The sequence below is a fragment of the Uloborus diversus genome, chromosome 10 (assembly GCF_026930045.1).
Source record: "Uloborus diversus isolate 005 chromosome 10, Udiv.v.3.1, whole genome shotgun sequence".
Taxonomy (NCBI): domain Eukaryota; kingdom Metazoa; phylum Arthropoda; class Arachnida; order Araneae; family Uloboridae; genus Uloborus; species Uloborus diversus.
Window position 1 is genome coordinate 126803805 of NC_072740.1, and position 14482 is coordinate 126818286.

General features: G+C 33.7%; 1 protein-coding gene across 1 annotated transcript in view; it reads left to right on the plus strand.

Annotated features, from left to right (window-relative positions):
* Positions 1–12283: 12283 nt before the first annotated feature.
* Positions 12284–14482, plus strand: part of LOC129231172 (uncharacterized) — a 227175-nt gene continuing 224976 nt past the window's right edge. Inside the window, exon 1 of the mRNA XM_054865420.1 lies at positions 12284–12419. Coding sequence (XP_054721395.1) covers positions 12398–12419 — 22 coding nt within the window. The 5' untranslated portion in view covers positions 12284–12397. The remainder of the gene's footprint in view (positions 12420–14482) is intronic.

Here is a 14482-nt window from a genome sequence, read left to right on the forward strand (position 1 = left end):
TTCGCTTTTGCGTTCTTTTGTCTTTGTATTTTTGCAATCAATTTAAGATTTGCAATTTTTTTTTTTCAGTTTTTTTGATATCTACATTCTTAGACACATAGATTAGAGTCAAAATGACACCAATACCCTTCGATATCAAATGTTAAGCATTTTGTTAAATATTTATGAGCTGTTGACCGATGCTGTTTCAACATATCGTCACCTCAGATCAACAGTAAGATATCAAAGTCTCAGAATAACAGTAAGATATCCACTGTTGCTCTGAGACGCCGATATGGTAGTTGGTTGCCAGTAGTTGATAAAATTCTCCAAACTATTAAACACGGTAGAAAATGAGGAACATATTTTGAAAAAAAGTTTATTGTATCGAAAATTCATCCTTTAAAATTTGTCGATCATGTATTAAAAAAATAACGAAAAGCAAAGGAAAATACCTTGTTTCTGAAGTAATAATAATATTACTAATAATAAGGCTGAATGTCCTCTGTCCGGATCTCTGTGACGCGCATAGCGCCTTGACCGTTCGGACGATTTTCATGAAATTTGGCACAAAGTTAGTTTGTAGCATGGGGGTGTACACCTCGAAGCAATTTTTCAAAAATTCGATTTTGTTCTTTTTCTATTTCAATTTTAAGAACATTTTCCGGAGCAAAATTATCATAAGATGGACAAGTAAATTACGAAATTATCATGACGTGGAATGTGAGAGCGAATGAACATAGCCAATTGGCGAGAAATTCGTCATCTATTATTTGTAAATATACAGGCGAACCGAATGACCTTTTAATTTTCAACTACGGGCAAAGCCGTGCGGGTACCACTAGTAAACAAATAAATGCAAGAAACAAAAGAAAGAAATGAGTGGAAAGTTTCTTTAATAATCAGCAAATGCACCCACTTTACCCGATAGAGAAATGAAAAGTTGCATTAAAGATTTTTCTACTAGCAATAGTTTGATTAACAAAATATTTTCGTGAAAAATGGAAAAGGAGAAAAAGGTTCTTTATCTCTTCCTGAAAACGGTACGTACGAAAATGGTACAGGACTAGTAAAAGAAACAAACATTAAAGAGATTATGAAAGTTGAAAAACATATTATATCATTAATTTCTGGAATTCTTGGAAAGAATTGAAAAGCGGAGGAATGGAAATGAGAAAATTACGTCTGAGTGGCAACACATTTTATTGGAAAAAATGCAGCTGAATATTTCGCTTTTATTTTAAAGGCGTCGTGTTATCAAATATTTTTCTTTTCATAATTTCGTTGATAAATTGATGTTAAACAGTGTTCAACACAGTAAACAGTGTGTAATACAGAGTTCAAACTTGTCGGAAGCAGTTAAATGGCTGTAAATTTTAAGTTGATTACTGAACATGTTTTTTTCATATAGGCAATTAGGCATCTTACATTCTCAATGGAGAAGGCAACAACTTAAAATCTATTTGTTTTTAAGAAGCGGCATTGGAAAATTTTATACGTCGTTTTAAAATTTAGTTTTAATTTGGTTTATATTTATTTTCAGCCAAGAGAAACGTTTTGAATTATGCAGTCTTATGGTAGGTATCGTTGTTTTAAATTCATGTACGATTTTGTGCAATTATTGTGGAACATGCTTGAATTTTTGCAATGACTGGAATTAAATTGAATAACTTGAAAGGCTAAGCAAAAATGAAAATATGCCATTAGTAACGATGAAAAACTAATAAAATTTCATTTTTTGAGTGATGGTCTTCTTTAATTAGAGTTGCTACAGGAGGGAAAATAGGGTTTTATTTCGGAAAAGACCCATTTCAAATATTATGAGAACTTTTCAAATTAAGTTTGTAAATATTAAATCTCATTCACAATGAGTGGTTTGAAGCGGTTTTTTTTTTGGAGAGGGGGAGGGAGGAACCAGGCTGCTTCGATGCCCTCCTTAAATACAGTCAACGCTCGATAACTCGAAGACTTATAACTCCAATATTACTGTATCTCAAAGTTTTCATTGGGTCTCTAACTCTGGAGAAGGATGTGGGAACTTCCCATAACTTGAACGTTTTAGCCAGTCCCTTGGGACTTCGAGTTATCTTGAGTTGACTTACGTCCTTGAGGTGCGATATGAGTTTTGTGAATCACAAATAGGGTGACTCACTGTGAAGAAGGTATCGTTTGTTATGTCAAGTGTTTCCAAAATTTCATTAATTTATTCTTTTCCTATTATAGCTGTGGCATTTTTTTCTCTTTTTCGGGAGAATGATTTTTTTTAAACCTTAATTAACCTTAAAAAATGTTGCCAGAAATTAGATGCTGTTAAATAAGTTAATAAAACGCATTTTTTTTTAAAATAACTTTTTCGAAGAGGGGGGGGGATGATGGAAAAAAAAAATGAATGAATAAAAACTTGAATAACTTTCAAAATTGTTGCCATAAATATGGTGTGAATTTAATACGGCTGTTTTTAAAAACGTCATTCAACACAACATTTGTGGCAACACTTTAAATGCATCATTTACCCTTACACATCATCGAAACAAATTAATATACTGGATTATAAGGATCCCTGAAGATTTTGAATGTAAAAGTACTTTTTTCTTATTAAAACTACCTATCGTTTTCTGTATCTATTGGCATCACTTTGCGTAGTTTTAAAAGTATTTAAGTTAAGTTAAGTTAAAAGTTAAAAACTTATATTTTTCTTTTGAAACTGAAAAAAAGTTTTGTTCTTGTGAAGATCAGGGTTTTATGAAAACTGCTGGTGCAAGCATAACAAATAACAAGAACCTCTGAAAAATTAGGGAAATTGAAAATGCTTCGTCACATTCATCACTGCAATATTACTTTTCTTAGTTAATATTAGAAAAAATAACCAGTGTTTTTGACTTGAAAAGGGAAACATTTGTTTTCTATAGTCGTGCCATAAATTCTAGGCTGTAGTAGAAATTGTAATGCACTGTTAAAAAAAAAAAAGGCAGTAATGGGATTGCCGACAGAAGTGAAAATTTAAAATTACGAAATAAATTTGGTGTGTATGTGCGCACGCGCGTGAGTGTATGTGGTTGTGTTTAATTTTCATTAATAATTATTTGTGATTTCAAAACTTAAAATTTTCTAATTTATAAATTCAAAATATCAGCTACATTCTAATTTTTACGTTTATCAGCAATCTGAGCATATATATATTTTGGTATGGTCTATTTCAGTTCGTTTTTAAATTAAATATTGATGAAAATATAGGAAGTATTAGAAAAATGAATTTTTAGTTTGTTTTATTCAGTTTTCCATGCATAAAAATAATCAACAATACACATACTGAACTTTCCACGTAATCAATTTACTGTAATACCCTCCTTTAGCCGACATGCCGTGAGATTGACCTGCATGACGGGAAATTCGAATTTTGAGGCATGCAAGATAATTTGAGGTTCATTTCGAAAAGGGAAAAAAAGTCAGTTTCTGGATGAAAAGACATTTGGCAAATGCCAAATGCCGATTTGTTTGCCCTGTTTTTATGCATTTACATATGTACAACTGTGCAATCTATTTTAAGCTTGTTTTGAATTATTAGCTGCTGTATTAAACTGGTTTTGTATGATGATATGAAAATGTTTTTTTCGCGTTATTTGAAATTTAATTGTTTTTAAAATGTTAAAACAATGATTTTAAGTTTCATTATATTTAAAAGTATAAATTAGAGAATCACGAAATTTTCTAAAGTCTTTTTAAACGAGCTGTAACGGCTGCATCACATGACTTCCTTTTACACCAATTTCATGTTATTTCCCTATTATTGCAATTTTAATGTGATTCTCTCTCTAACTCTCTGAATATCACCAACAATGGCCACTTTAAAACCAGATTTAAAAAAAAAAAATTAAAAAAATCGCCAAGTTTGGCACCAAGTTGGCGACAAAACTTGGTGATCAAAAGACTGGCGATATATCACCAAGTGTCCGCCAAATTATAACACCACTTGAGTTTGCATCGAAATTAACAATGAATTCCTCCCAAAAAGGTGCAAAAGACCCCTTTAGAAACACCCGAATGCAACCAAAAAAGGAGGTGCACAACTAGACCCCATTAGGAGTCTAAGTACCAAATTTCAACTTTCTAGGACTTCCGTTCTTGAGTTACGCGACATACATACACACATACGCACATACATAGGTACATACAGACGTCACGAGAAAACTCGTTGTAATTAACTCAGGGATCGTCAAAATGGATATTTCGGATGTCTGTACGTTCCTAGGCATGTATCCACGTGTCTTCGGGTTGAAAAATAAACTCAACATTCATTTGGGGGTGAGCAAAAGGGAAATTGAGACCGATTTTTGAGTGAAAATTTTTTCGCGAATACAATACTTCCTTTTTCGAAAGGGAAGTAAAAATCAAAAAAGTTCGATTTGAATTTCAAAAAAAACTGATTTATATTAAAAAATTCCAACTTTTTTTATTAAAAAAAAAAAAAATCATGATTTTTTTAACACACACACACATATTCCAAAATTCCATTTATATTCCAAAACTGATACTGTAGGTTTATGGTAACTAAAATAGGAAATAAAAAATTTTGATTCGAATCTACTCAAACTTCTTATAAAGATTGTATCATTTGTACACTCCTGTTTGTGAAAATTGCAACACCACGAAGGACTTACGCGAGTGAGCTGGAAATTGCAGGAAATGTAAAGTAGGGCATGATATGAAAATGATTAGAATTGCAGACCGGTAGCGCAGGCGTATGCTGAGCAGCGCCCTCTGAACGGCGGATCGAACCGAATATAAATAGACGGCTATAGCGAGGCGTGTATGATTATCGGTGGTTATATGCTGGAGTAAACCTGAATCTTTACTATGCCTCTTCGACGAAAGAAAGCGAAATTTGAGCAAATTTCAGAGTTTGAACGGGGCAGAATCATCGGCCTTCGTGAAGCTGGATATTCTTATCGTGCAGTAGCCGCTCGTGTGCAGCGTAACAGCAGCACAATCATGCGTGTTTGGAAGCAGTGGACGGACGAGGGTCGGACAGCTTGAAAATCCGGGAGTGGACCCCGAAATCTGACGTCAGCTCGCGATGACAGACACCTGGTGCGTATGACGCTGACGAACAGCACAGCTTCTTCTAGACAATTGGCAGCACAGTAGTCAACAGCTACAGGTGTTTCATTGTGTGCTTCATCAATTTGGAGACGTCTGCTGCAGCGAAGGCTGCTCGCAAGGATTCCTTTAAACAGGATTCCTCTCACGCAAAACCATCGCCACCTGCGGCTACAATGGGCCAATGTGCATAGGAGCTGGCGTGCTGATTGGCAGCAGGTCGTCTTTTCTGACGAATCCCGCTTCAATTTGTGGCACCATGATGGCCGAATTCGTGTCAGACGCTATGCCGGTGAACGGCACATTCTGGAGTGCATTATCGAACGCCACAGTGGACGAAACCCGGAGTTATGGTCTGGGGTGCCATAGCATATCATGGACGATCACAACTGCTACGAATTTTGGGCAATTTGAATAGTACCCGATACATAAACGAAGTTTTACAATCACAAGCTATTCTTTTCCTGCAAAGATTGCCAGGGGCTGTATTCCAGCAGGATAATGGCCGTCCACATGTCGCCAGGACTGTCAAATCCTACCTTAATTGGCAGCAGGTACAGCTTCTTCCTTGGACTGCATATTCCCTGGATATGTCACCGATTGAACATGTGTGGGATTTCGTTGGGCGGCGTCTCGCTCGTGATCCTCGTCCTGTTGCTTCGACAGACGAACTTTGGTTGCACATTCAAACAATATGGAATACTCTTTCGCAGGCAGATAATCAAACCATGTTTCACTCCATGCCGAGTCGTGTAGCAGCTCTTATTGCGGCGCGTGGTGGTCACACAAAATACTTATTTCTATCTCTTTTTATTGTTTGTTTGGTTTGAAAATGTAATCATTTATTTCTACTATTACCACTCAACTGTATTAAACTTACTTCAACTATGATGCGTCTTTCATGGTGTTGCAATTTTCACAAACAGGAGTTTTTGTATCTCGTTGTGCTAAGAATGGACATCGTTAAATTAAATTCTCAATTTAAAAAATCAATTATTGGTAGATTTTTGTCATCTGCAAAGTTGATGCTAAAATCTCCATTCAAAATCATTGGCAAATCATCAAAGCTCTTCCCAATGTTATCTTGAAGTAATGCAGAAGCATCTTTAGAATAAATAAATAAATTTTCATGTAAAAAAAAACTTATATTGCGCTTATAGACTTGGCCGGTGAAATATAAACAACAACCATTACAATTAGCTATCCATTTGCAGAGTAGCAATGACAAACACATGTACCACCGACATCAGAAACATTATTGTTTTTCCCATCTCAAAATGTACCCAAAGCGTCTAAAGAATTTTTCACTTCAAAAATATTATATAAGCTTAAAAATGTTTTCTTCTGGAGAAGAAATGCTTTGACCGGATGTGAATCGAACTGACTCTCACTCAGGAATCGGATTATGAGACTCATGCGATGTATTCCAAATGTCGGTGGGATGAGTTGATGGTGTTGTGAAATGAATGGTTTTTCCCCACCGCAATGCGTCTAAGGAAATTTTCACTTCAAAAAAAAAAAAAAAACCATAAATAAATATATAATCATGAACGCTCCTGGAAAATAATAGGAAACTAATCCTATTCCTATTCAGAGTCACAACTGACTACAACTGTATTTATGTCGAGGACTGCATACTAAGTGCCTTGCCTCCATTATTTTATATACCGATAGATGGCAACACCATCACCGGATCGAACAGTTAATGTGAATTTAGAAATAGTTCAGGAGCTAATAGCTACCTGGTGCTATCACCCACAGAGGTATCGTTTCACTTGGAGGACATTGAGACCACGAGCATATTTAACGTCGCCCAGTCCCCTTTAATGACGACGGTGGGTCTTCGACCATCGAGTTTCGAACTCAGGACCCTCCCGCCCCGAATCCGACACTCTACCGATCGGACTACCACGGCCCAGGAAACTAATGTGCATAATTTCTACCCTAAGAAAAACTGGAAAGTTTCCCGCTAAAGTCAGTTACCTTCCTGAAATTAACCTGGAATTTTTCGGTAGAATTTAGAAGCTTGTCGAATAAAAACCAGTCAAGTTTCTAGAATAAACGAGCTGATGTATGCATCACCTGACTTCCTTTTTACACCAATTTAATGTTATTTCCCCATTACTGCAATTTTAATGTGATTCAATAGTTAACTTTCTAAATATTACCAACAGTGGCCAAATTGAAACCAGATTAAAAAAAATAAAAACAAATCGCCAAGTTTGTCACCAAGTTGGCGACCAAAAGACTGGCGATATATCGTCAAGTGTCTGCCAAAATATAACATAACTTGTGTTTGCATCGAAATTAACAATGATTTCCCCCCCTCAAAAAGGTGCAAAACCCCCTTTAGAAACACCCGAATGCAACCAAAAGGGAAGGTGCACAACTAGACCCCACTAGGAGTCTACGTACCAAATTTCAATTTTCTAGGACATACCGTTCTTGAGTTATGCGACATGCATACGCACATACGCACATACATACGTACATACAGACGTTACAAGAAAACTCGTTGTAATTAACTCGGGAAACGTCAAAATGGATATTTCGGGCATCTATACGTTCTTAGGTATATATGCATCTGTGGTCGGGTCGAAAAAAAGACTCAACATTCATTCGGGGATGAGCAAAATGGAAATTAAGGTCGATTTTTGAGTGAAAATATTTTCGCGAATACAATACTTCTTTTTTTTTGTAAAAGGAAGTAAAAATCAGGAACCTTTCCAAGAAATCTTAGATATCTTTATAATAATTTGTTTTCACCGTCATAATCCCCCTTCCCCTCCAGTAAAGCTCCTAAAGCAAATACGAGCAAAAGCAGAATTAATAGCAAATAAGAAATAACTTATCTGCTTGAAATTTTTGTAAACTGCAATGTATCCAGATACTGTCTATTGCCCTCGTTTGGGCTCAGTTAATCTGGAAGACCGTAAGCTGAAGGTGAAATACCTAACAAAAAAGCTGAGTATATCTTTGTACTGGTAGATAAAACTTTTTTTCACAAATGTGTGAAGTCTGCATTCATGAAATTAGTAACGATTCAGGAAAAGTTTCGCAAATATGCTCGTTTTTCACATGAAGCTGGTGGGAACCCGTGAAATCCCGGAATGTTGCTCAAAAATACTGTGTGACGCTTCGAATTTTCTTGCAGTGTAGTCTGTATTGGCCCTGATATTTGCATAGTAGGGGAATGTAGGGCAAAGCGAAATAGTAACGGCGACTGAACATTTTCAAAATGAACAAGTTGGAAATTTATTTTGACAATTGCAGTACATAAAGAAAAAACATTGTATTTTACAATCAAATTTGCACTGACCATTATTTTTTAATTTCGAAAGGTAAAAATGTTTCTTCAAAAAAAAAGAAAAAAAATAGAAATTTTTCATTTTTTTTAATGGGAAAAAGTGAAAAATGAAATATTTTTCGAATGGAATATTTTCTATTCGATTGTGAAAAATATTTTTGAACAATGAACAAAACAAATGATAGTTGAATAAATGAAAAGATAACGAAACAATAAACTAATAAATAAATAAATAAATTAATTAATACATGAAGGAAACTAAATGAGTCATTAAAATAGTAAATGAATGAAAAAATGTGTGAATCAATGAATTAATAAGAGAATTATTAAATGTAGGAATGAAAAGAAATTAGTTAATAAATGAATAAGTGTAAGTGATTTAGTAAATGATTAAATGCGTAAACGAAATGAACTAATTTCACTTTGCCGCATCCACTTTGTCCCGCATGCACTTGACTCATTGTGAACTATTTTAAAAATACAAATAAGCTAAATATTAACTATATAATTACTGCACCGAATATTAGAAGGTCTTAATTAATATTTAAAATGTTAGTAAGAATAGAGCTTTACCATTCGATAATATCAAAATAATTTTTGACTTACAACAAAATATTACAATTTCAGTATCAATTCTTGAAAATAGCTTGTACTATCATATTCTTTGATTTTCATATATATATATATATATATATATATATATATATATATATATATATATATATATATATATATATATATATATATACTGGAATAAACTACATATGTTACTACATAGTTAAAATATTACTAGGTAACATGGCGTTATAAGCAGAGTAAATATTTCCCCATTTCATTTTGCCAAATTATTTCACTTTGCCCCACATTCCCCTACTTTTTAAGTTTAATTTTGAGATACTTTTATTTTTTGTGACTATCTGACTGATGTATAGGAGACTGCGAAGAATTGTTTGCTCCTGGGCCCATGCTGTCATATACACACCCTGGTGAAACGTCTTTATCATATTGCAATAAAATCGACGTTCATTACTAAGACCGCCAAGGTTGGAGTCAAAGGGTCAAATGAATTTTAAAATTTCTTTTCTTCACTCATTATTATTATTGATTCTCAGAGAACCGGAGTATTCTTCCACCTCTATAACCATGAGCTATTTTGTAATACTTTCATTTTTTGTGACTGTCTAACTGATGTATAGGAGACCGCGAAGAATTGTTTGCCCCTGGGTCCATGCTGTCATGTACACACCCTGGTGAAACGTCTTTATCATATTGCAATAAAATCGACGTTCATTACTAAGACCGCCAAGGTTGGATTTAAGGGCCAAGGTTGGAGTCAAAGGGTCAAACAATTTAAAACATTTTTTTTCTTCACTCATTATTATTATTGATTCTCAGAAAACCGGAGTATTCTTTCACCTCTATAACCATGAGCTATTTTGTGATACTTTCATTTTTTGTGACTGTCTAACTGATGTATAGGAGACCGCGAAGAATTGTTTGCCCCTGGGCCCACGCTGTCATAATACACACCCTGGTGAAACGTCTTTATCATATTGCAATAAAATCGACGTTCATTACTAAGACCGCTAAGGTTGGATTCAAGGGGCCAAGGTTGGAGTCGAAGGGTCAAATGAATTTAAAACATTTTTTCTTCACTCATTATTATTATTGATTCTCAGAAAACCAGAGTATTCTTCTACCTCTATATTCATGTGCTATTTTATTCGAATTATTTTACAGTTACAATTTCATATTACTCCGAGCTTATAGTAACGTGACCAGCCTCTCAGCATGAAGAAATATGAAAACTTTCGCTATTTAATGAAGTTTTGCTTTGACGCAGTGAAAGTCAACTTTTATTGTCTTAGCTCATGAAGCCACCGATGCTCAGGCCCGGATCTGCGTACCTGCAGACCCCGCAGTGCGGGGGGGGGGGAACCCACGTGTTTAAATGGCTAAGAAGAAAAAGAAAAAAAACTAGCACTAAGACTTATTAGCGTTGCAAACATATAATGTTGGCCTTTGGGGAAGAGCCCTAAGATTTTGTTGAAGAGGGCACACAATTTGAAATTTATAGATCCTGGCCTGCCGATGCTGGTGGCACTATCGAGAAGATCAGTCTTTCAGTTTGATGCTAGGATATGAGTTTGAACAAAACCAAGGGATAGTTTGTAGGGGTTGTAGAAACTAGAAACTTAAGGGGAGATTGACCTTCTAGACCAAATTGAAGAAATAATAAAGAATTTCGACTTGAAAATTGAAATAATGTCAGAAAAAGGGTTATGCCTAAATTAGGCTAAAAAACTTTAAGGGGTACTAACAAGCATAAAAAAGGCAAAACTTGGTATTTAAGTGCATATTCTCCATAACTTCACATCTTTTTGCGTCATACAATGGCTCCTTTTACAATGTAAACATGTAAACTCTGAAACACGTGTCTGCAATGTTTTGAACATATGTACTTTTTATCTCTGTTATATAAAATTTTAATGCAACAATGTTGGATCTTTGATCTTTTCATTGAAACGAAAATTTTCTCTACACATTAAATATAAAAAATGAGTACTTTCATTTATTTGAAATACTTTATAATTTAAATATAAACAGCATACTATACAATTAATAAATTTTTATTTTTCACAATAATATATATATATATATATATATATATATATATATATATATATATATATGCCATAAAAAATGCCATAAAAATTATTAATTGCTTTGCGATATGTCTTATATTCTGAGGAAGGTTCAAATTATAATTTTTTCCCTTCCACTTTACTGGCCAATGAAACCCAGCCCCCTTTAACAAAAATTCCGTATCCGCCCCTGAGGACCACTGTTGTTCAAATAAAAACGGGTCGTTTTTAGGAGCACTGTTACGCACAAGATATTGCATGATTTTTAACAAGAGTTAAAAGTAAATTTTACATGTCACGCATCCTTTTGAAAGAGAATAAACTAAACAAAATAACAAATACTAGATATTAAGTAAACATCACTTTAAAAATAATACAATAAACGGCAAAATACACTGAACATTGCTGACATTAATCACATGATCTGTAAATTATTTTAAATTTACAGATCATGGATTTGCTTCTACATTGTATGAAATCCCCGCCCCGTTTTAGTTTTTTCTCTTCCACTTTAACGAATATTTCCAAAGAAAAAAAAAACATTTTGTCCGTTGTTTGTGTACCGTTCTCCTCATTTCTCTGACCGTTTCATCATGAAACAACTAATTTCAGTGGAAATATTTTTCCTTAGAAGCATAATTAATATACGTAATTCTGGACGGTAAATTGGAATGAGCGAGTTAGTTTGGACATTTTAACGAACGTTAAAATAATATTGCATCTATGAAATAGTAAACAGGATTTCATGCATCGGTCGCTATAACGGAAGGGTTGCTTGTAAAGGGAGGACTTACTAAAGAGCGTTGACTCTATCTTGATTTTGTTTCTGCGATTTGCCACAGAAACACAAATTGGAGAAAAATAAGTGCAATAAATTTTCAGGGCAGAAAATTAGATGATAATTACTTTCAAGAAAATTATTACCCTACTACGAATACAAAATCTTAAAAAAAAATTTTTTAAGTCTCTTTTAACGATGTTTGAATACAGATAATGACTAACGCTCTTTTGTTTTCCTTCAGCGAAAACAAAATGGGGAAAAAATCACCCAGTTGTGGGCCTTAAAACGGCGCTTTGTTTTAAGCTCCTATGTCTTGATAAATACTGATGCTAATCAGTAAATCTGTATTCAGAGTGAAAGGGAGAAGAAAAGAGAAGAAAATGTTAACCACTCGACTTTTGACATGTGTTACAATAGCTCGGAGTCAGTGTCGAAGATTTATACAATACATCGATAAAGTCAGATAACGGGCAGGTCCATTTTAGTTCCTTTTTTTCTCCAATCATCTGGGAAGGGGCGTCTCTGGGGGTGCTCCGGTGCTTTGGAATGCACTTGTAAAGGAACGTTTTGGATACTCACCGAATCAACATGTGGTATTTGCATACATCAAGTAAGAGTTTCATTGAGAATCTTTAATACATCATAAACCGTTTTTGGTTTGAGAATTTTAAATTGCGACCCTGAACGTTTTTTTTAAATTTTTTTTTGTAATTGTTTTAGTGATTGAATAAAGTAGTTCAAGACCCTAAAAGCGTTTTTTCTACCTTGTGGATATTTGCAGCATTTAAATGCATTTTATATAAAATTATAAAATTGGTATGAGATATACCGAGTGATTTAAATAATTATGTAACTCATTAATCTGAATGCGTGTTTTTTTTTAAATAAATGTGCAAGAGCGCTATAAGTATTACTGGGCCGTCCGAAGAGGGGGGCAAGTGGGCCCCTGGCACTAAGACGTGAGAGGGTGCCATAAATTAAGCTTTTTCTGCATTACAATTTAGTTATTTTTCAATTTCCATTCAGTATTTTTCCTGAATAGTTTTTAAAATGCTAACACATTAGACACATTATATTTAATTCCTGTTTTTTTTTTTTAACCCACAAAGATAACATGTTCTACAATTTGATAATTAAAATCTGTTATTAGCAATTAAGATATGAAAGTAATTAATACTTTTCCATTATACGCCCACTGTACTTGTGAAGGCTTTTAAAAGGTGGCAATATTCATTTTACTCTGTATGATGAACGTTGTATACTGAAGTATTGTATAACCAGTTTCATTTTTGTGTTTGTGGAGGGGGGAGGGCACCTAAAAATATTCACCCCGGGCGCCCTCGTTTCTTTAGACGGCCTGAGTATTTACTTCTGCTTTTGGATGTCTGTTGCATTTGAAAATCTTTTATTAACTGGAGATACGATTAACTATGCTAATAGGTATATCTCAATGTTTTTTTTTCTTTTTGTCAAGTGTGTATGTGCACTATAAATAATTATTTATGCTTTACGGATATCAATTGCATTTAAATAAATTTTACTAATTGGAGATACGAATAACTATGTTAATCAAATTGTTTCTTGGCTTTTAAATTTTGTTCTTTATTTTGGTGCTATATGTGTAAATATTTGTCTTGTGCTGTGCGGATGTCTATTGTATTTGAATAAATTTTATCAGCTAGAAATACGATTAACTATGCCATTTGGTTTGTCTCAATGTTTGTTGTTTCTTTTTTGCTAAATGTTTTGAGCACTATACATATTTATTTATGCTTTACGGATATCATTTGCATTTAAATTATTCTTAGTAATTAGAGATGCAAATTATTATGTCACTCAGATTATCGCTAAGGTGTTTTTTTTTTTGGTGTTACTATATGTGTATGAACGCTATAAATATTGATTGTTCTTTGCGGATTAAAATTGCAAAATTATCAATTGCATTTGAATCAATTTTACTAACTAAATGTACGAATACTTATGTCATCAGATTTATCTTTTTTTTTGCACTAAATATGTATGAACACTGTAAATATTTGCTTATTTGAATCATCTCTTCTGAAAGAAATTTCTTGAGCATTTTCTATAGATTTTATGCTCCACGACTATGTACAACTGAAGTGCTTAGGAAAAAAAAACAATTTTTCCCTTTCCATATGAAGGGAAGGAAAAATCTTTGAATTATCCAATTGTGGGGCATGAGAGGATTACGATGTAAATCAGATCCCAAATAATTTTTCTTATGCTTTTATTTATTGTATCCACACATCTTTATAAATTGCGATTTTGTCAAAATATCAATTTTTAAGTTTTACTCTAATATTGAACCTCAATCTTTCAGTTTCTCTAAAATGCTTTGTGTTTCCTTTTTACTTCACTCAAAAATTAACAAGGTTGGCAAAAACCAGAGTTTTTTCAAAAAAGCCCATGGACCCAGGGTTTTTTGGGTTTTTTAAAATAAAAACCAAAAAACTCAACTGAAGCTGGTTTTCTTAAAAAAAGAAATATGGGTTTTTTTTGCCTTTTTTAGGGAAAATGTAGGGTACTTGTAGCATATTGTAGCTAAGTATGTGGACAAAGCGCAAAAATTGTCTTGGGGTAAAAAAAGAAAACTGGTTAAAATTAAGCGTTTTCTGAAGAAAAGTATAAAAGACGACAAAACCCAAGAATGGT